The sequence below is a fragment of the Ictalurus punctatus genome, chromosome 10 (assembly GCF_001660625.3).
Source record: "Ictalurus punctatus breed USDA103 chromosome 10, Coco_2.0, whole genome shotgun sequence".
Taxonomy (NCBI): Eukaryota; Metazoa; Chordata; class Actinopteri; order Siluriformes; family Ictaluridae; genus Ictalurus; species Ictalurus punctatus.
Window position 1 is genome coordinate 27,407,501 of NC_030425.2, and position 25,000 is coordinate 27,432,500.

The following is a 25,000-nucleotide window of genomic DNA, read 5'->3' on the forward strand; positions in this document are numbered from 1 at the left end:
ATGTGTGTAAAGAGTGCGGTCCCTCGAGGGATCGTCGCACGGCATCAGAAGGCCGCGACAAGAATGACGGAAGAAGAAGCTCACCGTCAGTTTTCCATATGAAAGAAGTCACGTTAAATAAAACATTATCTGAATCCACAGCCGCGCTTTTGAAGGCGGTCGGTGATTTCCGTCTGCTGGAATACGTCGGGCTGAGGGATGAAGTCTTAAACCCTGTCACTTATTTATTTCAACGGCACATTCCAGAGAACAAAGTGAACCCAGCGAGGTATGGCACTCGGGTTCAGACGGCACCGCTGCTGTGTGTTTCCTCGCGCGTGATCAAATGACGCGTCACAAAACAGAAGAAACTCGGCAGCTAATTGCCCGCCACTCCGTACCTCGATTTTCAACCCTGCTGCTTTTTTTTTTTTTTTTTGAATTCTTGGTCTGTCACGACGAAACACAGAGCGCCTCCGTTCTCAGCGTGCCGGAGGAACAAAGATGACGGCTGATGAATAGCTGGAATCGTATTTCGAGAATATGAAGATTGCGTGTGATGTTCACGCAGCCTCCGTGCCCGGGCAGAAAGAAATGACATTCCTGACTGTTTTGTCTCTTTCGACCCGGCGCCATTTCATATATCTCAAATCCATGCTTAGAAAGATGTATGAAAATGAGACGGAAACAAGAAGAATGATCGCAGAGAGCTGCTCCTTCTCGTTAGTCAGAAGTGGAATGCATTACTCACGCGAACTGCAGGAAGGTCATTAATTCTGACGTTCGCAAGTCGGTCAAAATCTATGATAATGTATGCAAATGACCTCGGTAGGACTGTGTACGCGCGCTGTCAGGACATATTTCACTAAAACATCCATGACACCGAGGCTTTATTTAGCTTCCGCTTTGTCTGAGAACTTTAGAAGTCGTTGTTGGTCAGATCAGATCAGTTGAGGTCATACAATAGAGCAGGGGTATTCGGCTACAATGTAATGTTCGGCTACATTTTATGAGCTGATAAATGCAAGCTAACCGTGATCCGTTACGAGACCGTCCTCGTGCAGATCTGCGGAGTGCGTTTAAGAGCTGTTCGTGGAGCTACAGCATCTGGCACAAAGACAGTTTAAGGCGTAACTCTTTGCTTGTACTACTTTCGTGTGCGATGAAAATGTTCTGAAACACCTCCAGGGTCGGGGGTTCGATTCCCACCGCTGCCCTGTGTGTGCAGAGTTCTTCTCGTGCTGCGGGGGTTTCCTCCGGGTACTCCGGTTTCCTCCGCCAGGCCAAAGACATGCACGGTAGGCTGATTGGCGTGTCCAAAGTGTCCGTAGTGTATGAATGGGTGTGTGAGTGTGTATGTGATTGTGCCCTGCGATGGATTGGCACCCTGTCCAGGGTGTACCCCGCCTCGTGCCCGATGCTCCCTGGGATAAGCGCCAGGTTATCCAGTAGGAGGCAGATACGACCCAGTAGAATAAGCGGTATAGAAGATGGCTGGGGACAGGGCAGTGCTGGGTCAGCGGTTAAAGGCTCTGGGTTACTGATCAGAAGGTCAGGAGTTCAAGCCCCAGCATTGCCAAGCTGTTGGACCCTTGGGCAAGGTCCTTAACCCTCAATTGCTTAGTTATAAGGCCTCTGCCAAATGCCACGGATGGATGGATTTCTCACAGCAGCCCATCATGTTTTAGAATATTTTTTTCTTCCCTGACTGAATAAGTGCAACAGCGAAGGGTCAGGAGTGTGAGGATCCATTTGCTGAAGGTTGTAATAAAAAACAAAAAACAACACAAACCATACAATTCCAAACCCATCCAAACAACGTCAACATAAGAAAGCGAGGGTCATGCACTGTTTATTCCAGCAAGTGACCCGGAAGTGTGTGTGATCAGCAGAGGTCGCAATAGAGAGCACCTCTGCTGGCGTGGAAGTGAACTGACCCGAGTCTTTCCTACAGTAGAAGAAATTTTTTTTATTTGCGGCTGAAAAATGATGACTTCATTAACACGATAGACGCTCGAGCCTCCGCGTATTTCTTTCTCCACACGTTCATATCATATTTCAAACAAATTCTCGTTGCTGTTATACACGAGTTTCAGTTTGTTTGTTTTTTTTTTGCTTTTTTTTAAAGCGTCACGCTTCCAGGAGTCTCTCTGAGATCAGTACTCACCACGGGCATTGACAACAATTAGCTCACGCAAAAAACTCGTTTCTTTTGCAAAATCGTGCACAAAATCATTCTTCACGAGCCTTTTATCAGAATTCTTCATTTATCAGAATGCCCATGCCAATTAGTACTCGTCAGATCAGGGCGTCAGTGTGGTATCATCATTATCTCTGCGGAAAAAGAAACAGGAACGTCTCGAGGAACATTGGCTATTAAAAAGTAGAAGTAGTTTCTGATATCTGATATCTTGCAGGCGTATGAGAACAATCCTGTATGCTAACGAGGTATACAGTGTTATATTTTTTTAGAGAAATGATGTCGGACGAAATCTTCAAACCCGCGTAGTGCTTTTTCTTATGTCTTCCCTACTGCCTTATTATTTGTACCGCTCCTGAAAATAAAAACCGCCATAAGAAACAGGACTCAGAGCATCAACAGGGTCTTTATCATTTGCGTTTGTTTTTTTAACTGCTTACTTTACTGGAAGGACAAGAGCACGTGTTGTCTTTGTGTTCTTCGCCCACGCTACAGTATCTGTTTATACTTGTACGGTGAGATCAAATGGAAATCATTTCATTGTATAGCTGTCCAGTCTATGCAGAATCTTATGGACACTTATTTCTGTCTACACACACATTTCATTACCAATGAAATTGATCATAATAATAATAATAATTCCTTAGATTTATGTAGCGCTTTTCTAGGCACTCAAAGCGCTTTATATCGTATGAGGGAAATCTCCTCGACCACCACTAGTGTGTGGCATCCGCCCGGATGATGTGACGGCAGCCGTGGTGCGCCAGAGCGCCCACCACACACCAGTTATTGGTGAAAGGAGTGAGTGATGTAGCCAATTCAGAGATGGAGATTATTAGGGGGCCGTGATAGAGAAGGGCCAATGGGGGAATTTCGCCAGGACGCCGGGGTTATAGCCCTACTCTTTTTTACGAGAAGTGTCCTGGGATTTTTAACGATCACAGAGTGTCGGACCTCGGTTTAACGTCTCATCCAGAAGACGCATTGTGCAGCATCTGGGAAACCAGACACATCGTCAGATGCTGCTGTGGCTGAATTCTGGTCTACCTAAAGACATCTAAAATCTCAACAGCTAAGTGTGATTTCCTCATACAGTGAATGTCACGCTTTGACCGAACCATGTGTCGTTGCGAAACGGACATAACCCTGATCAGTTCAGTTTGTGACCGGATACAAGCTGTCAAAATGTCCGAGAAGCTCCGGCACTGCGGTCCGGTCCGAACAAAACATTTTTAAAAAACCCCCACGAAATGGCTCGAGAGCCGTGATTTGATTCCGTATGTTGACAGGTTTCCGTATGGAACAGGAAATCAGCGTGACCGCGTGTTTGACTGATTTACAGCCAACAGCCAATAGCGTTCAAGATACAAATTTGACAGTAGCTAAATATGGAGAAAAGTGAAGAGGCTTTTTTCAGCTGTGGAGAGAAAGTCTGTTGACTTCAATGAGCATGACATCCTAGACGTCAGGATGCCAAGTTTTTCTGTAGTTATGCCATGTCACGTTTCAAGGATGGGCTCAGAAGCAATCGCAGATATTCAAAAGTTTAATTAACAAACAAACAACAAAACAAAGACACTAAGACAAAAACCGTGGCAAAAACTAAACATAAACTAACAAGATCAATAAACATGCTAACACGGAGTCAAGCGAAAGACAGAGAAACAGTGCAGACGATGGCTATTTATACACAAGTGTGCTCATTACCAAACGTGAATCAGGTACAGGTGGTCATGTGACATGTAGTGCAGTGCAGTGACCGATGGGAACGGGAGTCCAGAGTTTCCCGATATATGACATGCCAGACATGTTCGAGGTGAGGGAGAGCCACAGGGTCGTCACCAGGAGAATCGGAATAATAGAAAATAGACATTCTACCCCAAGTTGGTTAAACGTTCCTGCACAGCTGCTAAGTCACACAAACTCCACCCTCTTCCAAACAAGTAAACTCCGACTACTCATTCCCAACCAAGAGATACTAGGAAAAGGGAATAATCCGGGAAGACGCACAGCAAAAAAAAACAACACCACTCAGACGAACCACGTTTGTTGCTAACAAGCGGTTTCTGTACAGCGAGACATGACCCTGGGGCAGTATTTCTAGATACGTTATCATATTGGTGTCTATAACACCAACGGACAGCTACAAAAAAATCTCTGAAACACCAATTTGGATTTCAAGATTCTCTTTTTCACCATTAGGGGCAACCAGACTCTAAAATGCTAGAACTTTTTCTTCCGATTGAGAAAATGTTCATTGAGAAATGTTATCGAGCACGTGTGGATGTTGGATGTGGGATTCTGGACATTCATAGGCTGTGCAGGATTGACTTTAGCTGCTGTGCTGTATATAAGTCGAACAAAGAAGCCGGAATTCCAGTGTACATCAACGTAGGCGTCTTATGTGTCACACCACTACCTCGCTCAGCGTGACGGGTAGTTCCTTGTGTAAACCCAAGGCCGTAATTACGCCGTCAGTCGTCGCATCTGCTCAGCTCCAGGTCTACGTGTTAAACTATGAGCCATCGTGTCTTCTTTTGAACACATGATTCACTGTAGTGTGAGTCAGTCTTAGTACACACTGCTGTGACATTGAAAGTGTCAGATAACAATACATTAAATTAGACCTCCTCGCTGTGGTGGAGTCAGACTGAATGAAGCAATTATTAAGAGACTGTACAGCTTTATTACATGGCGGCTGATGAATAGCGCAGAATGTTAAAATAGATGAAATGGTCAGACCCGAAATAAATGACATGACTAGCTTTGTCTTAGGGTAGATTTCATTCTAATGCATAAGGAACTTTATTCATTTCAGTTCCAAGCTAAGCTTTTAACAATAAGGTTAACAAGTTAATGATGTTGAGTCCTTGTTAGTCATGTATACATTACAGCACAGTGAAATTCTTTTCTTCACATATCCCAGCATGTTAGGAAGCTGGGGTCAGCGTACAGGGTCAGCCTGGATACAGGTTATAGGCCTTGCTCAAGGGCCCAACAGTGGCAGCTTGTCAGTGCTGGGGCTTGAACCCCGACCTCCCGGTCAGTAACCTAGAGCCTTAACCATCAAGCCTCCACTGCACCACGTGCTTCTTCCAAGACACACGAAACCAGCCCAACACCGGGCACCGTAAAACACTTTTATGAAAGCGCTATCTGCCCTAACAGATGTAAGCTAACAGAATAAGCTAACGGGTGCCGATATTAGTGGAGGGCGCTGTATGTAAGTATACAATTTGTGACACAATGCTAGTTGGTTTAGTTAGTTGACATACACTGACACATGGTGTAACACTGCCTCCACTAGTTATGTTCGTATTGCACCATGTGGATACTTAGTTCTTTTTTATGAGGACATGCACAATGACCGCAAGATACATGTAGCAGCCATCTTCTGTACGTTTAATTGAAATCAAATCATAGTTCACCCATTACATCGCCCATAAACTCTCTCATGTTCCAGAGAACATTAGAAGCTACATCTCCCTGCAGTCACGCCTGGTTTTCCACTGAAGCTGAGCAGGGTTTAGCCTGGAAGCTATTCCCCCATCCCCCCCGCCAACCCCCCCACCCCACCCCACGCACACAATGTAAAGCGCTTTGAGTGTCTAGAAAAGCGCTATATAAATGTAACCGTAACGAACTAACTAAGAAACGTTCCACAGCTCTATAGGCGTTTTTTTTTTTTTTTTTTAAAAACTCAGATTACAAACATATTTGTTTCATTCGATCTGTTCTTAGTTGTTCTTGTGTCTTTTATCGTGTTAAATACTATACTGTATATTTTATGATTTGTCTTAGAATTAGAAAATGTCATAAACTTCAGGAACCTCATACCTTCGTATGCTTCGTGAAGATCCAGCCATTCCCGTTTTAGCCCTCCCTTTGCTGTTATAATAAGCTCCACTCTTCTGGGAAGGCCTTCCACTAGATTTTGGGGCGTGGCTGTGGGGATTTGTGTTCATTCAGCCATACGAGCGTTAGTGAGATCAGGTACTGATGTCGGGTGAGGAGGTCTGGGGTGCAGTCGGGGTTCCAGTTCAACCCCATGTTCAGTGGGGTTGAGGTCAGGGGCAGGACACTCGAGTTCTTCCGCTCCAACCTTAACACACCATGTCTTCATAGCAAACTCATGCAGGAACAGGTTTGGACCTTTTAGTTGCAGTGAAGGGAAATTGTAACGCTACAGCATACAAAGGCGTTCTGTACAATTTTGTGCTTCCATCATTGTAGCAACAGTTTGGGGAAGAACCACATACAGGTGTGATGTAGTGTTCATTTTGTCAGCTATTTAGTCGTAGTCTTAGTCTTATGTCAATTGTCCTTGACATCTTTTAAAAAAAAAAAAAATCATATTCATATCATAAAAATTTTTTTGTAAAGATTTAGTTGACTAAAAGTCTGGCATTTTAGTCTTATCCTGGTCAAAGAAAACCGTTAAGTAGTTTAGTCATTGAAAACTGTTGACATTTTTAGCCATAAATGTGTGTAAATATAATATAAATATGAACATATACATACCTTTATAATATATAATAACATTACACTTATTTCATGTCTCCTATAAGCAGTATGTGTTCTTGAGTATTGCCATGTCACATCCCGTCACCGAATCAACTTCCAAGCAAGCACAGCGGACTACGAATATGGCCGTCATGGACTCCAATACCCAGAACACAGACATGCGTCCCCGCTCGCAGTCACCTGACAGAACATACAGGGTTCAATCAGGGTCTCACACACACACACACACACACGGTATAATAGGACTTTCAGTCAGTACACGCTTTGTGACGTATACACTCAGTGTTCTGCCGTTACCGAGCCTTATATATCGTGTTTGATTGTACTGTTTTTGACCCTTTTCTGTCTAGTGTGTTTGTGAGTTTTTGCGTTGCCCAGTTCAGATTGTTTGTTCATCGATCCTGCATTACCCTTTGGATTGTCTGCTTGGTTTTTCTAATAAACTGCATCCTGTACCTGCTATTGCATCTGCTCCGACTCAATCTCCGACAAGTATGAAGACAGGCACGCGAAAGGTCAACATTCATGAATTATGTACGTCACAAAACAAACATTCATTCTTATCTTCCGTATCACGACCCTCTGCCCTCTCACTCCTAGCTTTTATACCAGGTGGTCCAAATTCTCTCCCCTTCTCTCTCTACTCTTCTCTCTGTTTTTTTGACTTTCATCACCGATAGCGACGCGTTCCCGTTGGCTGCAGCCTGTATTATGAATTATGGCTTTATTATCAGGAAAGTCAACACTGCGCAACCACTCGTGTTAATATCCCTGCTACGCTTATGTGTGGTACTCGTGTGCGTAGGCTGTTTCAGGGGCAGTCTATTATATTTGGTCTCCTCTTTTTGGTTGAAGGAAACAAAGAGAGATTTTACTAAAGTTAAAATTTTTAAAACATGACGGTTTTAGTCTCGTCTTTTTCCATCGACGGTATTGCATGTCCGTGTAGTCACAGGTAGTGTTTAATGACGTCGGTGTCGTGTCGTGTCGTCTCGTCTCGTCATCGTCTCGTCTTAGTCATGGAAAGAAAGAAAAAAGGGCGTCGACTAACATTTTCCGTCATAGTTTTCGTGAACAGAATTAACACTAGTGTGATGGTCAGGTGTCCAGAAACTTTTGGCAGTATAGCGTGTGATAAACAGATTACGGCTCTGAGTCGAACGAGTCAGGCGATCTTTATTCATGTAATCTGGGCTGGAGTGCCGGCAGCGATGCTAAGAGTGCAGTTCAATTCTTTTGCTTGTGGGCGAGTTCAGGCACTGGGTTTTAGGATGTATGCAGAGGATATAAACCATTAGGCTTCCTACTCTTAGCTTTTCCAGTCCCTCTCAACAGGGAAGTGCCATTGTCATGCAAATCAATAGTGGCTGCTAAAATCAAGTGGGAGCGAAACCCACTCACATCTCATTTTCTGTGACCAACTCGCATCTCTCTCTTTACATATTCCCTCCGTACATTCTCTACCTCTCTTTTTATCGCTGTCTTTTTGTTCTCTCCGCTATGTCATGCACGTGTCCTACCACAGGCATTTATCAGGACACTGGCACTGAATTCTGCGTGCTCTACATACGCCGTGCCACATTTACGTGCTATTCATTTATTTATTCACTTACTTTACATAGCTCTTGGGAATATGCTGGATTGTTGCGCGCTACAAATCAAATCATCTCTGGTAGTTAAATATTCAGCAAAACCAACAAGCCAGATGCAGGAAGATACACAATCCAAAGTGCAGACCCTGACAAATATCGGCGAAGCTTAAGCGCACTGGGATCAGTTCATCAATATTCATGTATACAGTGGGATAAAATTTCATTCTTGCAAAACTTTTAACCCCGTGTTCACAGTAGCAAGTGATTTCACAAAGCAACAGGTAACAAAAGTGACATCTGAATGGAGATTTTCAGAATTCTATGCAAATTAGTTGATGCTTCCTCGGCCAAACCAAACCTTCCTGCCATTGGTTCTCATTTAATTTGAAAGTAAAATGGGAAAAGGCCAAAAGTGGGATTATTCAGTATTTTTTAAAAAAAAAACAAACAAACAACAACAATGCATACAAAGATGTTGGTCTGAAAGTCGCACACAAATTTCAGTGGCAATTTTTGTTCAAACGATGAATCCGCTGCAGCAAGATTTCTGAGGACCTCAGAGAAAGAGTTGTTGATGCTATAAATGACTGAGAAATGAAACGTGAAAAGAGACTCTGACACTGAAATCCCACTCGTGCCGACCAGTGGCAAACGTGAGCTAGCTGAATAACAAGCTAGCTAACTATATTACCTAATATTAATGATCAGCAATTGCACTCTTGTCAAAGCTGCTGTTACATAAGATTATTTAGTACCTTTTGACCCACGAGATTTGAGAAATAAACAGTATTATGGTCTAATGCTAAATCTGTGAAGTTGTATTTTTTTTCTTTCCAAATGAAGACTCCACTGTTCTGTTGGCTTGTTCTTAGCAAAACGAAAGCTAGCTGATGAACAGGCTAATTATGCTAGCTGAACTTAGTGATTCATACTATGTGGATCCTGGCATTTTTAATGAGGCTAGAGGAATAGCGATGTACCTGGGATAATTCTTCTTGGATTAAAAGATTCATTATTGTACGTAGATCATTTTTAATGGTTTAAAATGATATGAGTAGAGTCCTTCAAGGGGTAAATGTTTCACTTTTTTTTTTTTTTAGCAGTTCTTTCCTTCTTCGTTATTTTTATTTTTAGATTAAGTCACTGATATTTGAGACGCAAGTCACAAAAACTCATCGTTTTGCATGGAGTGTACCAAGAAAGGAGGGCAACATGCTTCAGGATTTATGTTTATTTTAAAATAACTAGCTTATTCCATAGGTTTAAAGATCTAGGGAGGACTAGGTACGAGAAGCATATTATACAGCATTTATAGCAATCTTGGATCTAAACGGTATGTTTAAATACTATCAAAAAGCAGTTCTTCGGTAAACTGTATTTGTGCTCTTGTGTTGTTCCTTATTTAGCTGGATCGCACCGAGGTGATCAAGAGCAACCTGAACCCGGTGTTTGCAAAGGTCCTAATGTTAGACTACTACTTTGAGGAGGTGCAGAAGCTACGCTTCGAGGTCTACGACATTCACGGGACCCACAGCATCGGCACTCGCGATGATGACTTCCTGGGTGGGATGGAGTGCACACTCGGTCAGGTGAGACACCTGTGTGTAAAAAATTTGTATTTCTTCTTTTAGCTCAGTAGAAATCCAACAACGAGAAGTTATTTTTCAATTTCTTCAACAGATTGTGGCTCAGAAAAAGATGGTAAAACCACTGCTACTGAAATACGGAAAATACGCCGGAAAGTCTAACATTACGGTGAGTTCTGCTTTAAATCGATCAGTTCTGGTACAGAATATATACCAGGGGCCGGGTGATATGATTGTGATATATCAGAATCATGATACACTCTGTTGAGTGCTGGTGATCTGAATGCTTTTGTTACTGTAACAAAATTTGCTGAATGTTAAAATCTCATTTTCCTTGTCATTAATTTGCTAAGTAAAGAATAAAACACCCGCTATAGAAAAGTAATCAACGACTAGGTGGTGTGAGACAACCCAACCCCATTACTTCATGGGGTTGGGTTGTCTCACACCACCTAATCGTTGATTACTTTTCTATAGCGAGTGTTTTATTCTTTACTTAGCATATTAATGACAACCCAACCCCATGAAGTAGAGTTACGGTTTCCATTATGAAGTTGATTATTTTCCTATAACAACACACCCTGAAGTGAGATTATTCCTCTTATACCATATCACTTTGCCAATGCTAACAATTTTATTTATTAAAGAACGCCACGTCATACTTTTATCGACTCCCTGCTGAAAAAAAAACAGTAGAAACCCTTATAGAGTTTGTAATGGTTTTAAGGATTATAATGGGAATTGTATTGGTTTTAATGGAAACTGTAATGTGAAGCTCTACTAGTAATTTGTTGCCTTGTATTGGTGGCATGTTGTGTCTAGTGGATACCAGTAAAGACCAATAAAGGTAATGGTCATGGATTTAATGGTTAGCTGATGGTTTGTAATGATATTTAGAATTTCTGTGATGGTTTCTATTGGGGTTTTTTTTTCAGCAGGGGAATTGTATTGGCTTTAATGGAAACTGTAATGGTCCCTATGGTTCTCTACTGGTAATTTGTTGCCTCGTATTGGTGGCATGTTGTGTCTAGTGGATACTGATAAGGACCACTAAAGGTAATGGTTTTAATGGTTAGCTGATGGTTTGTAATGGTATTTGTAGTGGAAACCATTCAAATTTCTGTGATGGTTTGTATTGTTTTTTTTCAGCAGGGGAATTGTATTGGTTTTAATGGAAACTGTAATGGTCCCTGTGGGTCTCTACTGGTGATTTGTTGCCTTTTATTGGTGGCATGTTGTGTCTAGAGTATACCAGTAAGGACCAATAAAGGTAAAGGTTTTAATGGTAGGCTGATGATTTGTAATGGTATTTATAATGGAAACCATTAGAATTTCTGTGATGGTTTCTGTTTTATTTTCCAGCAGGGCTGAAGAACTAAACTTTGTACTTTTTATCCGTTTATGGTTGCATTTAATGGTGTGGAATGTCCATGTTTCCGGTTTTCACTTACGTTATAGCAGCTAGCAGTCATTTTTCTCCATCTTGTAGTTAATAAGACAAACTGTCCTGAAAGTATTACAGAGCACTGACATTGGAGACTCCTTCCGTGCCAAATAAACACCTCTTTTCAGAAAACGCCACCATTTCAACAATTACACACGGTTTTAAACCTGTTAGGACAAGACCCTGTGAATAATGCATTAAAACAATCACATTAATATAAACCTGTAACATGCAGCTGCGCTACTGTCAGAGCTGCTGTTAAAGGAAATCAATCAGCACCTTCTGACCAATCAGAAGCAAGAATTTGATTGTTCCATGATATAAAGCTGATTTAAAAAAAATCTCGGAACATGTCCTATTCCCATAATAATTCTCAGTTGTTTTGTTGCCATTTTGTTAGCACATTATAATATTTTAATTTTATTTTTTTGCCATCACCGGCATCCAGGATATGCAATATTTATTATCAAGCACTGACCTATCTTCTGTGTCACTGTTTCTGTTGTATCAGAACCGCTTCTGTGCCTTACGCTACTATAACCTGCTCATTTTTATGCGTTCATTCACACAAATAGATTATAAAAACCAAACAATCAGTGGGTGTTCAGTGAGTTATCGAGAGAAAAAGATGAAGATGAAGAGGAGGCTGGGAAAAAAAAAACCCAACAGAGCAAACAGTATCCGTCAGACCAAAACGCCATCTAAAATAAAACATTACCAGCAGAGGTGTGTTTTTTTTTCTCCCCGAGGCCCTCCATTACGGTGTTAATAGATTTGAATGGATGTTCCTGAGTGCTCACCTAGAGCAGGTACATTACTCCAATTATCTCGCTGTGTGTTCAGCTTGAAAGCTTTCAGCCAGTGGTAGAACAGCGTGTGCGAAATTCCATAGAAGTAGATATTTCCCTCCAACACGAGGAACATAACAACAGTGCTGTTAGGACAAAATGAAGAAGAAGAAGAAGAAGAAGAAGAAGGAGAAGAAGAAGAAGAAGTGCTTCGTGACATGTTGTAATAGGAAAATAATCACTATTAGGGTTGTAATCATTGGTTATTGATTGTCAACTCCTTTGTCCTGAAGATGTCCGAAAACTTCCTGCCTCTGCGAATGAGCCGTTACCGTTATAGAAATGATAACGCATTAGAAACGAGCGTGTTAATGTAAACTCGGGAATCATCCGAGACGCCAGAAAACGAATCTGACCTGTATCAGCACTGCGATGTAAAGAAATGTATTTTATACCCAGTTTGCTAGGTTTCACAGATGTTTCTTCACTAGAAAAAAAAAACAAAGAATAAAACAGTCACGTAGACAATTTTAAGATATTAGTAGTAACAAAACATTGACAATAGCGACAATTGTAACGGTGACCTTTCTGAGCACGATTGAAGAGCCTTTAACTGTTAACTTTTTAACTGCCTCCGGTGTCTATCATATCCATTTCTTCTTGTTATTTCCGTCCAAAGTCACACTCCGCCTTCTTCACATCGGGATCAGAGATCACAGTGTTATGGCATAACGTCTTTTCAAAATATTTCTGCCTTTTATTGCCGCTGTGCGGTCGCAGCGTTCACTCACATTTCATTTTTCACTTCTTGCCGTGTACTGTTCTTGCTTTGTTGTCATTCTCCATGCGCGTCTTTGTTTACATCGTCGTGTACGTATTGTTTGGATTCGTGTCTTGTCTCCGCCTCCTGTCTTGTGATCGCTATGTTCCCTGAAAGTTCTCACTTGAAGTCACGTCAGCATTTGTCTATTGAAGCCTTTATGTGGCTTCTTCTGTTCTCACGGAGACTCGTCGATATTTTCGTGCCATCCCAAGATTTTGTTTCCTGTCCTTCCTGCTTGCTAGTTACTTCCTGGTTTGGACTCTTGCCTGTGATTTTGTCTTTGGTTATGTTTTTTTTTTCCCCCTTGTTTGTTGTTGCCTGCTTGTGTTATGACTCCCATTATGACTTGACAATGATTTATTGATCGCTCTTAATAGATAGCACGCTTATCTTACTGCATAAAATCATGTAATATAGAGGTTTGTTTTGCTTTTTTCCTTTGGAAAAAAAACCCAAAAACAAAAAACATGCAAACTTAAACGAAACACGCTAAACGAATAAATCTAAATGTAAATCTATACCAGCTGCTATTCTATAAACCTGATTCTGTCTTTATTATGATCTTTATTATGGCTGAAGCTGCAGTTACAGTGGGTAAAAATGACGTAAAATGGGCTGATTATATATGATTGGCTGTTACCACAGATTCATGTTTTCCAGACTAGAAGCTAATGAATGGTTCTGGCTTAAATACTAACCTAATAAGACCTGGTAGACTTGTTAATTTTACTGAAAAACCAACAACTATCACCTAGCGTAAACAACTATTTCTGACACACCATGTACAACACGCATCATCAGAAAGCTTGAAAAACTAGTTTTTCCTCATTTCCTGTTTGTAGGATGATTACGCACGGCTCTATTGCTCGGCAGTTCAGCTACGACTTTTTATTAAACAATAATGACGTCTGGGCTCTGTGGGGTCAATTTCACACTGGTTGTAGATTTGTTACTGCTGACCACATTGTTTAATAGGTTTAAATCTCCGTTCTTTATTTCCACCTATCAAACCATCCATCAATCCATTTCCGTACCGCTTATCCTACACGGGTTTGCGGGGAGCCTGAAGCCTATCCCAGTGAACTCGGGGCACGAGGTAGGGGACACCCTGGACAGGGTGCCAACCCATCGCTGGGCACAATCACACACCCATTCACACACTATGGACAATTTGGAAACGCCAATCAGCCTATAAGGCATGTCGGACTGGGGGAGGAAACCGGAGTACCCAGAGGAACTGGAACTGTGAATTGGCAACAGTGAAGAACTTCAAGTCTGACTTGATGAAGCTGTTCCTTCGAATATCTGCTGGATTTTCACTCATTTATTTTCCTTAGTCATTGACGTCCTTGCTTCTTTCCTAAATCTTTATTTAAATAATTAAAAAAAACATTTCATTTTGCTACGAGTAACACCCAGCCTCACGCTGATTCAGACCGCGGTTTAAAATTCATTCGAAAGTCAAGTTTTGCCGCTAATTTATACCACATTCTCATCGAATTCTCAGCTGTGATCGGTCAGAAGGTGTTCTGACAGCCGTGCACCGGTTTATATATCGACAGCTCATTCACGGGGACTTGTATGGTGGACGCGCCACAAAAAGAGAAACGTATCATCGTTTTCTGTGAGGAGGTGTTTATACACACATTTACGGAAGGAGTCTCCAGTGCCAGCGCTTTATAAGTTTTCCACACCAGTGTTTTTAAGCTTGAGGGGTTTGCGGTTTCTGCTTTCTCGGTAACATGACATGTTGCATTTTTAGTCTTTTTAACTTCAAGAGATAAGAAAGAGAGCCTGGAGGAGGGCAGGACTGTTTATAGCTGCTATAACGTAAGAGGTAGCAGGAACTAACTTGTTTCGCAGACGTTCCACATCATTAAATGTAACTATAAATGGATAAAAAAAAAAAGTATGGTGTGTTGTTCATTCCTTACTAATCCCATCTGATTTATAGTATGATTGTACAGTGTTGTCATATTTTGTATGTGGTAAAATATTTACATTTCTTGCTTAGACTCTCATGATTAAAACCCATTTTACAGGCAGCACTAAAATCCCACTCTTTCGATCATCGACTCATATGAACATTTTCCTTTCCATGAACATATTTGTATCTGAGCCGTATTTGCGCTCTGAAAGGGACAATGAATGCAGCTTAGTCGTGCCACAACGGTTCTATCGTTTCCATCTGAAAAATTCTGTATCTATTCTACAGATACGGACAAACAAGAACAACAAAAAATATCATTAATTGCTTTTCTATTTCCCTTAGATTCATGCTGAGGAAATTTCTGGCAACAATGGATATGTCGAGCTCTCGTTCTGTGCCAAGAAGTTGGATGATAAGGTAAGAAAGATATTAATCCTTTTTTTTCCCCCCACCAATCTGCATTTTTCAATACCTTTAAAAATATCATCCCTTTAATTCTTTTCGTAAAGGTGATGCTGATCCACCGTTAGAACTAGATTAATAGTTGTTAAATAAAACTAGAGACGCACCGATAGTAAATTTCTCAGCCGATCCCGATACGCGATTATTCGGAGCGATATCGGCCGATACCGATACCGATACCGATCGTTCTGCCTTTTATACCTTCTTATAAATGAATAATAATGAATTCCACAATCCTGAAAGAAATGCAAATAAAAACTTTATCCTCTCCATTTCAGCAAGTTGTTTGACAGTAACTGGTCTCATCAACAGAACACACATTACTCTAATGAACATGAACACATGAACTCAGTTCTGAAGATCAAAGTAAGATTATTAACTTATTGAATGTTATTCATTCGTATTAACACTGACTGAATTATAAAAACCCTCCTGTTAGTCTCACACTCACTCTCCACACACACAAGCATTTCTACTTCATCACTGAACATCACACTGGTCATATATAATATCAACGTTTTTATATATTAACATTAACTGGATATGAAATATACTACTCGACAGATATATTTTTCTGTGCGATATACTATATACTGCTGCAGCGTCCGGTGTCAAATTTTTTAATCAGTGCAGAGATTACAGAGATGACAAACTGCAGTTTTGTCCTCATTCCACACGAGAGACATCATCTTTACACACAAAATGAAATCGATGTATTTTCTCCGCCCTCTTTTGATTGACAGGAGATTATCGGCCCTGATCGTCGGATGTCTCAGCGTGAAAAATAGCCTTTATCGGCCGATACATCGGCGCCTCTCTAAATAAAACGTAAATCACTTGAATAACTGAAAGTATTAACTTTCTCCGTTAAATTACTGATAATTAAACTTTACAATTCTACAGCATAGATTCAAATAAAATACACAACGAATCATTTTTGTACTGAACATTGCCTAGTATTTTGCTTTGTTCTTCTGTTCTGTTCAGTTGAACCCCTGCGGTCACAGCTGGAACTGGAGCTGGAGTTTCTGTGGGTGGGGGTTGGGGGGTGGCTTGGCAGAGTGACAGGCAGGCGGGCGTCGGGGGGGGTTTGGGGAGGCAGCAGGGGGTTTTCGGCCTTCTTCTCTGTGTGCAAACAGCTTCTCCTACACATTAGCCCACGTAGCCGAGCAGTTCTGCGGGGATCTGCTGGTCCCGCGGTGCTGTCGCTGTGTACACAAACCTCTGCCTCCCATCTGTCTCGGCTCTCGGCCGTCGCTCCGCTCCCTGCTCTCTCTCCTATTTTCCTAGTTCTTTTCCCGTTCCCATACTCTTTTCTGGCTGTTTTTCGCGTTTAACTCTTGATTTCCCCGAGGCCCTGCTTGCATGGCGCGATAAGGAGCGAACAGTTGTTTGTTTTGCGTGAATCTCAAATGATGCATGGCGACAACATGTTGATATCCATGCGAGATCATTGATCAGCTTGAGCTCCAGAAGGACAGCTCTAGTCAAGAGATAGCATTTGGAGATGGTGTGTGAAATATGCACGCTCACGCTGCTCGACTGCTTTGAATAGTGGCTCAGTTTAAATGCACCTTCAGGCAGAGAATTCTCCTCCCGACGTGGACTGGTGCCCGCTCTTAAACTTCTGTGAATCTAGATCCGCTTAGTCTCACCAGCAGGTCTCCATCTCATCAAGCTGAGCTTGTCACAGCCCGGTTCCCTGCTGGAGGCAGCATAGTATTTCAGACCCCGTGGAGACGTGGATATGCTGTGTGACATGACATTACATATTCATGAGTTCATGCAGATGTGAAGCTGATTTATGATGTACATTATTAATTTATTTCCTTCGGAATACTGAAGTCTTGGAATTTTTCTGGAACCTTTAATCTGAAAGACTAATGCCGGTTATTTGAGGAGGAATCCTCACTGCATATTCATAGACTTTGATCTTTGCAATATGTGCTCCAATATACTCACGGAGAGTTTTAATGACGCTAAAGGTAGGCGGGGCTTACCGTCACGGCTGACGGGGGTGGGAAAAAAATCAGAAAAAATCGGAAAAATGGCTGTTATTTTAAAAACCCAATCAAGTAAAAATACAGCAGAGAAGAGGTGGGAAGTAAAAAAGCCCAGTTACTTTACTGTACTTAAGTCTGTTTGTTTCCCCCTAAAGTGTCTACACTCGACTTTCATCTCATACGTTTGACTTTTACTCTTTTACTTATACTTCATTTTTTTTTTTCAATCTCTACTTTCTACTCGCCTTTTTTATTTAACATAATTACATTTCTTTTTCAAAAGGTTATTATCTGTATAACAGCATGACTTGGACAGTAGTTCCAGCTTTAACACGAACGATATGTTTATATTAACGCTCTGAACACATTCTCATTTCTATAGTAACCGCACATACAATTTAAAAAAAAAAATTGTCTCCGTATGGCAACAGGGTGCAATGGTGGAAAGGATCATGTGGTCAAAAATAACACAAAATGTATGAGATTACAATTCCAATTACTGCATTTTCCAGACTATACGTTTTTTGTTTTTTTGTTTTTGTAAACGTTATATCTTCTAGAAAGGAATCACAGTTGCAGAAAGCACGTGGATGGATTTATTCACTCGAAATGCGTATAAAATTCTGATCCAAGCATCTTTTGGGTGAACTATCTTTTATATTTTTTTCTCTTGAAATCTTAATTCTTTCTCTTGACACATGAAATATAGCAAATAAGGTGCAATCGCAAAATGCCTGAAATTACAACCGTTTTTTATACTTACTTTGAATGTGAAAATAATGTAAGTATACTATTAGAGGTGGCTACTTTCAGTTCATGAAGGCACTTACTACAGTTCCACTATTGCATCTTGTTGCCATATGGCAACAATTACATCTGACCATTTAACAGAATACTCAAAATATATACACTTATTTAAATGACAAAAAGATGAATATTAACCTATCTCAGATAGTGTTCCATTTGTTTTTTTCCTTTAAAAAAGTAGTTTTGCATAAATATTGAAAATTGAATCACATTTTGAGAGCCCTCCGAGGATGACCTTCACCGTGCCATGTGATTGCAGAAAAGGAAGTGCAAACAGCACTTCCTGGTCATGTGACACGGCGAAAATAGTAGTTTTGTATTATTGCCTATCAAAAAATTGGAGATAAATTAAAGGTTGCCATATGGCAACACCACGCAGTAAGGGGTCCAAATACATGATGTGTCGTTCATTAATAAATTAAACATTGGCAAATCATTGTGGTATAAGTGGAATAACACACTCCAGACTGCCGTTATAACAAAATAATCCTAATACCTATCACTGTCTGATGCAAAACATTGCGATTAAACAAAATGATTTTCTGCATACGTTATCATCAGTTAGCACGATCAAGCAGCTGAGGTCCATTAATAAGTATATTTTTTTCCCATTAACACGTTTCGTTAAAAACACGCACCTTTTGCCACTATACAGTTTGTAGCTGTCCCTTGAGTTTGGAGTCATCTTCTGCTGTCCTCCTATTGGTGGCTTTTAGATGAGCGCCGTAGAAGAACTCATGCTCTGAGATACTGATTAACACGTTTACCTCGCACGTACAGGGTGCGAGGTAAACCCCCCCCCCGAAAAAGACCAAAGACATGCGCCGAAGGCTGATTGGCATCTCTAAATTGTCCGTAGTATGTGAACGTGTGTGTGATTGTGCCCAGCGATGGGGTGTCCACCCGTATTGAGTTCCCTGGGATAGGCTCGAGGTTCCCCGCAACCCTAGGGATCCTGGTCCACCCTGTGTGCGTGGAGTTTGCATGTTCTTCTCCCCGTGCTTCAGGGGTTTCCTCCAGGTACTTCAGGTAACGTGATTGAAACGTAATTGAGTATGAGTACAAATATTACATTTTAATTATACAAGTACGAAAAAAGATGCTTAAATTACCGAAGGCCTTTCCATCTCGGCTTATCATACAGCTAGTGCAGTGCTTAACGCAGTTTCTCTGCTCTTGCTGAGCCGGTGCTTCTCCCGAGGCTTTGTGTCTTTCCTGCATCACTTCCTTGTTCATTAAGAGTGATTTATAAATGTTTAGCATTTCTGATCACAATGCCGTTTAGTCGGCGATGTTACGCGCCAGTAATGAATCGGCTAAATTTATCTCTGATGACCGAGATGACTGAGTTTAGCCGTGAACGGCTCACACCTACAGTGTAATTCTGTAGTGTAATGCAAGTCAGAAGAAACACGAAACCATGCAAATAGCTTTGTGCATCAGGGACAGAGGATAACGATTGCCAAATGTCTAGACAGAGTAATGACTGAGCTGCAATCTTTCGACAGGATCTGTCTATTCAGATGACTCTGAGTAACTCATTACTCTCACTTCACTGCTACGACTACAACAGAAAGGACGCACGACTGTCGCTTCCCTAACATGATCAATGAGTGCTGTTCTGAAGCCCGTGCATCTGATCTACATTTCATAGCGGTTCTTCTCTGGAGGCTTGACTGCGGAAAACCTCTTCGCACCTTAGAAACCACTTTGGCATAATTAAAATAATGTGTTTTTGAGAACATGCCGGAAGCATTACGCATTAAAAGTCGAGAAGAAAAACATGAAGGCGAACAGAATTCTCCGTTAATGATGCCATTAGATATCTCGTGTTAACTCTATGCTAAGAACGATAAATCACATGACCTCGTGTTGAAGGTAAGGCTGGAATAAAGTTTGCAGTATTATCTTAAATGTCTGGGAAACTCTTCTATTCCTGTTCTCGGCTGAGAGGAGTGGAACCCGATGCGGTCTTCTGTTCTGCCGTAGCCTCAAGGTTTGTTCATTCTGGGATGCTTTTCTGCTCACCACGGTTAGAAGGAGTCTTTATTTGGGTTTCTGTAGCCTTTCCGTCAGCTCGAACGACTCAGGCCGTTCTCCTCTGACCTCACAGACCTGATGTTCACTGGAGGTTTTTTGTTTTTCTGGCACCATTCTATATAATCTACGTAATGTGCAGGGTGGACGTGAAGATGCAGGGACATAATCACGAGACATCATTGTGTATTTTATTGACTGCAGGCCAACATTAATATCATAGTCAGCATTATTCCAGGCATGGGTCAAAACACCTATATGTAGATAATCTCGGATATTCTATAAGGTTATCTGTAATTGTAGATAGCGCAGGTTACAGATCAGGAGACTGGGAAACCAATCCAGAACCAAAGTGAACTCGGTATTAGGAAAACATTGAAACAAGGAAGTGCGGGGGTGGGGGTGGGGGGAAGGCTCAGATTTAATAACTTAATGACTTCACAACCGGACAAAGAAACAGACGGGGTTAAGTAGCAAACTAATCAGAAGGTGACACACTAGTGACACACTAGGGCAGTAAACCAATGACGAGACGGGACGGATACGAGACACGTATCAAAGCGCACATAGATAGATATCAAAACAAAACAAAAGACACCGAAGTGCGTTTGCGCTGAACGGGAATTACATAACAATCACTAGAGACTGTTGTTCGTGAAAACCCCAGGAGTGCCGGAAATACTCAAACCAGCCTATAAAGAATCAACAACGATGCCACGGTCAAACTTACTGTTTCCCCATTCTGCTTTATGATATGAATATTAAACTCTTGATCTATACCTGCATGCACTGCTGACACATAATTGGCTGATTGGATAATTACATGAATGAGCAGGTGTACAGGTGTTCCTATTAAAGAGGCCGGTCAGTATATCTTAAAGGCTGTAAAACACAGTCTTGGTCATTTTTATCTTGGGGAGCACAACGGCTTAGTGGGTAGCACGTTTGCCAAGTACCTCCGGGGTTCGGAGCTTTCATGTTCTCCACGTGCTTTGGGGATTTCCTCCAGGGACTCCGGTTTCGTCCCCCAGTCCAAGGACATGCGGGAATTTCCAAATTGTCCGTAGCGTGCGATTGCACCCTGCGATGTGTTGGCATCTGGTCCAGGTTGTGCCCCGCTATACCTAAGATGGGCTCCAGGCTCCTCCGTAACCTTGTCTAGGATAAATGGTATGGAAAATGGATGGATGGAAGATCGATCTTCTTAACCTTCTACTCAGGCTTGATTCAAGGGTTGAAGCAAGGGAATAAGCCCGATTAAAAAAAAAAAGAAAAAGGATTAGGATTCATGTTCTCATGTAATATCATCGAAGAAGTCTGTTATCTAATATAACCGTCTGAAATAGCAAACAAATCAGAAGAAAGCAGTTGGGATAGTTAATGGTTCAACCTACCTACAAGTGTTGTACGTGGAAGCTTTTATCAACCAGAATATCTCTTAAACAGAAACACTAGGGGTTCTACTGGGAATGCTGTCTGGAAGGGAAATACTTCATTGTAGGATTCTACACAGAATGAAGGAGTTTACAAATAATGGAAGATTAAAACTCGTCCAAATCGCTCGGCTCTCATTCAGACCTGTTACCTTGACAACCCAATCCAGTTCTGATTCTCTGTCTGGCTTAATGTGGTGAGAAATGGGGGGCATTAACGGCTGTCCTCCGTGCCCTGCACAATCCGTCGCCCTCGGCTGGCGGCTAACCAAGCCGTGACTCAAAGATACATGTCAAATGATTGTTTTCCTGATTTGATTGGTCACAGCTGTGAGAGAAAACACTGGCAGCGCACCAGGAAGTGAACCACGGAGAATAAGATTCCACTCAATTCCCTGCTGCACGAGGCCTCCCCTGAAGTGCGATTACTTATTGTGCAATTCTATCAGATAATTTTTTGTTTAATTTAGATTTTATTTCATTTACACCTCCCGGTTCTATCGTGACCGAAGTGTGTGTGTGTGTGTGTGTGTGTGTGGGAAATCTGACCCATTTGTATTTGATTTTTGGTTTTATTTAATTATTTATTTGTGCATTTATATGCATGTGTATTTTATGTAAAAATATATATTTTAAAGTTGTTTACGTGTTATTATTTTTTTTATTATATACTATTCTACTACTTTATTTGACTTTTTTTTTTTTTCTCCAATCGTACTTTTTAAATCGAATTAGACTTTATGTTTCGCCGCTCACTTCTATCCTAACCGAAGCCTCGTTGATGTGTGCGTCTGTAGGACCTCTTCAGCAAGTCCGATCCGTTCTTGGAGATTTATCGTGTGAACGATGACAGCACAGAGCAGCTTGTACACAGAACAGAAGTGAGTGGCGTTGCTTCACTAAAGAGCGATTCGCTATTCTTCCTGTCGTTCCCGTGTTCAGTGTTTTTTTAAAAAAAATTTTTTTTATACTCGTCACAGGTGATCAAGAACAACCTGAACCCTGTGTGGCAGCCGTTCAAAGTCTCCCTCATTTCCCTGTGCAGCTGTGACGAGGACAGGAAGTTAAAGGTGCCTAAGTGAACGAGACGAAACAAGTGACGATTCGTAAAAAGTGAATGAAATGTGAAATAATCGCACTGGTTGTTGACCCCGCAGTGCCTGGTGTGGGATTATGACTCGAGAGGGAAGCACGACTTCATCGGCGAGTTCTACGCTACGTTCAAAGAGATGCAGCAAGCTTCTGGAGGAAACAAGGTCAGTGAGAGACGCTGCATTGATGTGCGTCATGAATGAACCGATTTTCTCCGAGTGAGGTTTGAGAAGCCAAACGAAGTGGCATATATACTGTATGTGTGTGTGTGTATATATATATATAATATATATATATATATATATATAAATACAAAAAAAGCTGTAAAGCAATGATGGCTTGAAAAATAATCAAATGAAACATTTCTACATAAAAAATACAATGTAGTGTAGTAAACAGTAATAAACTAAATAACAATAAATATTTACTGTGACAAAACATTGAATCTTGGAGAATCTGTTGCACTTGTATTTATTTTATTTGTTTTCAAAGCCCATCAGCCGTCATCGGTCTGTTATTTAACGCATCGCTTTCTCACATACAAACAGTTTTCTGTATAATTTTTAAAAAATGTATGTTGGGAAAAGTATTACATTTAAAAATAAAAATATTTTTTTTTTAATCTGACAAGAAACTGAGGAGAGATGTACCAGAGCTAGTTGTTTGCTCGTTTTCTAGATGCGATATAATCCTATGCAGTGTATTCTTGCGTCTTGTAAAAGCAGTCCATGCCGCACTAAACGACTAGGGAGTAAAAGACTTGGAGGCGTGCTGTTATTAGAAAATAATCAGCGATCGGCGGAGTGTCGAAGCCGAGTTACTTTTACCAGCTTGAAGTTGATTCTTTTTTCTTTAACAACACAACAGCGAGTGTTTGATTCCGCTTACTAAACGATCAATAATTATTATTATTATTATTTTTTTTATGAAAGAATTTTTATCCATTTGTATCCACTTGTGGAGTATCTGCAAAACAAGAAAAGCAGAAAATCAATAAACATCTCCCGACCAATCAGATTGGAGAATTCAACAGCGCTGCGGTATAAAAAAATATCAATGTGACATGGGTACAGATTTTTTTTTTTGGTACGTTTTTAAAACTTTTTTTAAATACACAATAAAGCAGTTCACGTAACGCTAGCTAGCTTGCTAATGAACTTGCATTTAATTACACTATGTGTAGGTATTTACGAGGATGACTCAAATGAAAGCCTTTCTCTTTTTTTTAAAAACAATTTTGCAATTTTTACTGTAAAAAAAAAAAGTGTCAAAAGTGATAGAAAGTGTATTTCTCTACATGATTCTCCATTTCGTTCAACACAGGTGCATCTAAAAAAAAATTTAATGTTGAGGAAAAGTGAATTTTCCCCCATAATTTAGTTTTAAAAAGTGGAACTTTTCATATATTCTAGATTCATGAAATATTTCAAGCCTTTTTTTTCGACCTGAGAAGAGCTCTAATCGGCTCATTAACTCAAAACACCCTCAAAGGTTTGCTGAGGCTTTAATCTCTCGGTCTGGTTCAGTACACAAGCACAGTCACGGGGAAGGTGGAAGTAAATGTTGCGTTTCATTTGGAAATCAAGGTTCCAGAGTCTGGAGGACGAGTGGAGAGGAACAGAATCCGAGTTGCTTGAAGTCCAGTGTGACGTTCCCACAGTCAGTGATGATTTGGGTTGCCAGGTCATCTGCTGGTGTTGTTCCACTGCGTTTTCTCGAGTCGAGAGTCGATGCAGCGTCTACCAGGAGATTTTAGAGCACTTCATGCTTTCATCTTCTGATAAGCTTCATGGAGATGCTGATTTCCTTTTCCAGCAGGACTCGGCACCTACCCACAGTGTTAAAACTTCTAGTAACCGGTTTATTGACCGTGGTATTACTGAGCTTGATCGTCCAGCCGACTCGCCTGACCCGAACCCCATAGAGAATCTACGAGAGACACCAGACCCGACGATACAGACGAGCCGAAGGCCGCTATCAAAGCAACCCGGACTTCCAGAACACCTCAGGAGCGCCACAGGCCGATCGCCTCCACGCCACGCCGCATCGATGCAGTAATTCATACAAAAGTATTAAAGCCCCGACCGAGTATCAGCGCATAAATTAACATCCTTTTCACAAGCTCGACATTTCTGTATTATAAATTCTTTATTCTAATATTGAGATACTGGATGTTTCATTTCCATGAGCCGTAACCCGTAATCATCAAGAATTAAACAAAAAAAGGCTCAAAATATTTCACTTCATGTGTAATGAATCCAAAATATACGAAAGTTCCACTTTGTGAATTAAATTACGAA

At 41.1% G+C, this 25,000-nt stretch overlaps 1 protein-coding gene across 1 annotated transcript in view; it reads left to right on the plus strand.

Annotated features, from left to right (window-relative positions):
* cpne7 (copine VII) overlaps positions 1 to 25,000 on the plus strand; it is a 61,308-nt gene that overhangs the window by 3,450 nt on the left and 32,858 nt on the right. The window contains exons 3-8 of the mRNA XM_017478104.3: positions 9,702 to 9,884; positions 9,976 to 10,050; positions 15,209 to 15,283; positions 22,406 to 22,489; positions 22,589 to 22,678; positions 22,766 to 22,864. Of these exons, the coding sequence (XP_017333593.1) occupies positions 9,702 to 9,884; positions 9,976 to 10,050; positions 15,209 to 15,283; positions 22,406 to 22,489; positions 22,589 to 22,678; positions 22,766 to 22,864 (606 nt within the window). The remainder of the gene's footprint in view (positions 1 to 9,701; positions 9,885 to 9,975; positions 10,051 to 15,208; positions 15,284 to 22,405; positions 22,490 to 22,588; positions 22,679 to 22,765; positions 22,865 to 25,000) is intronic.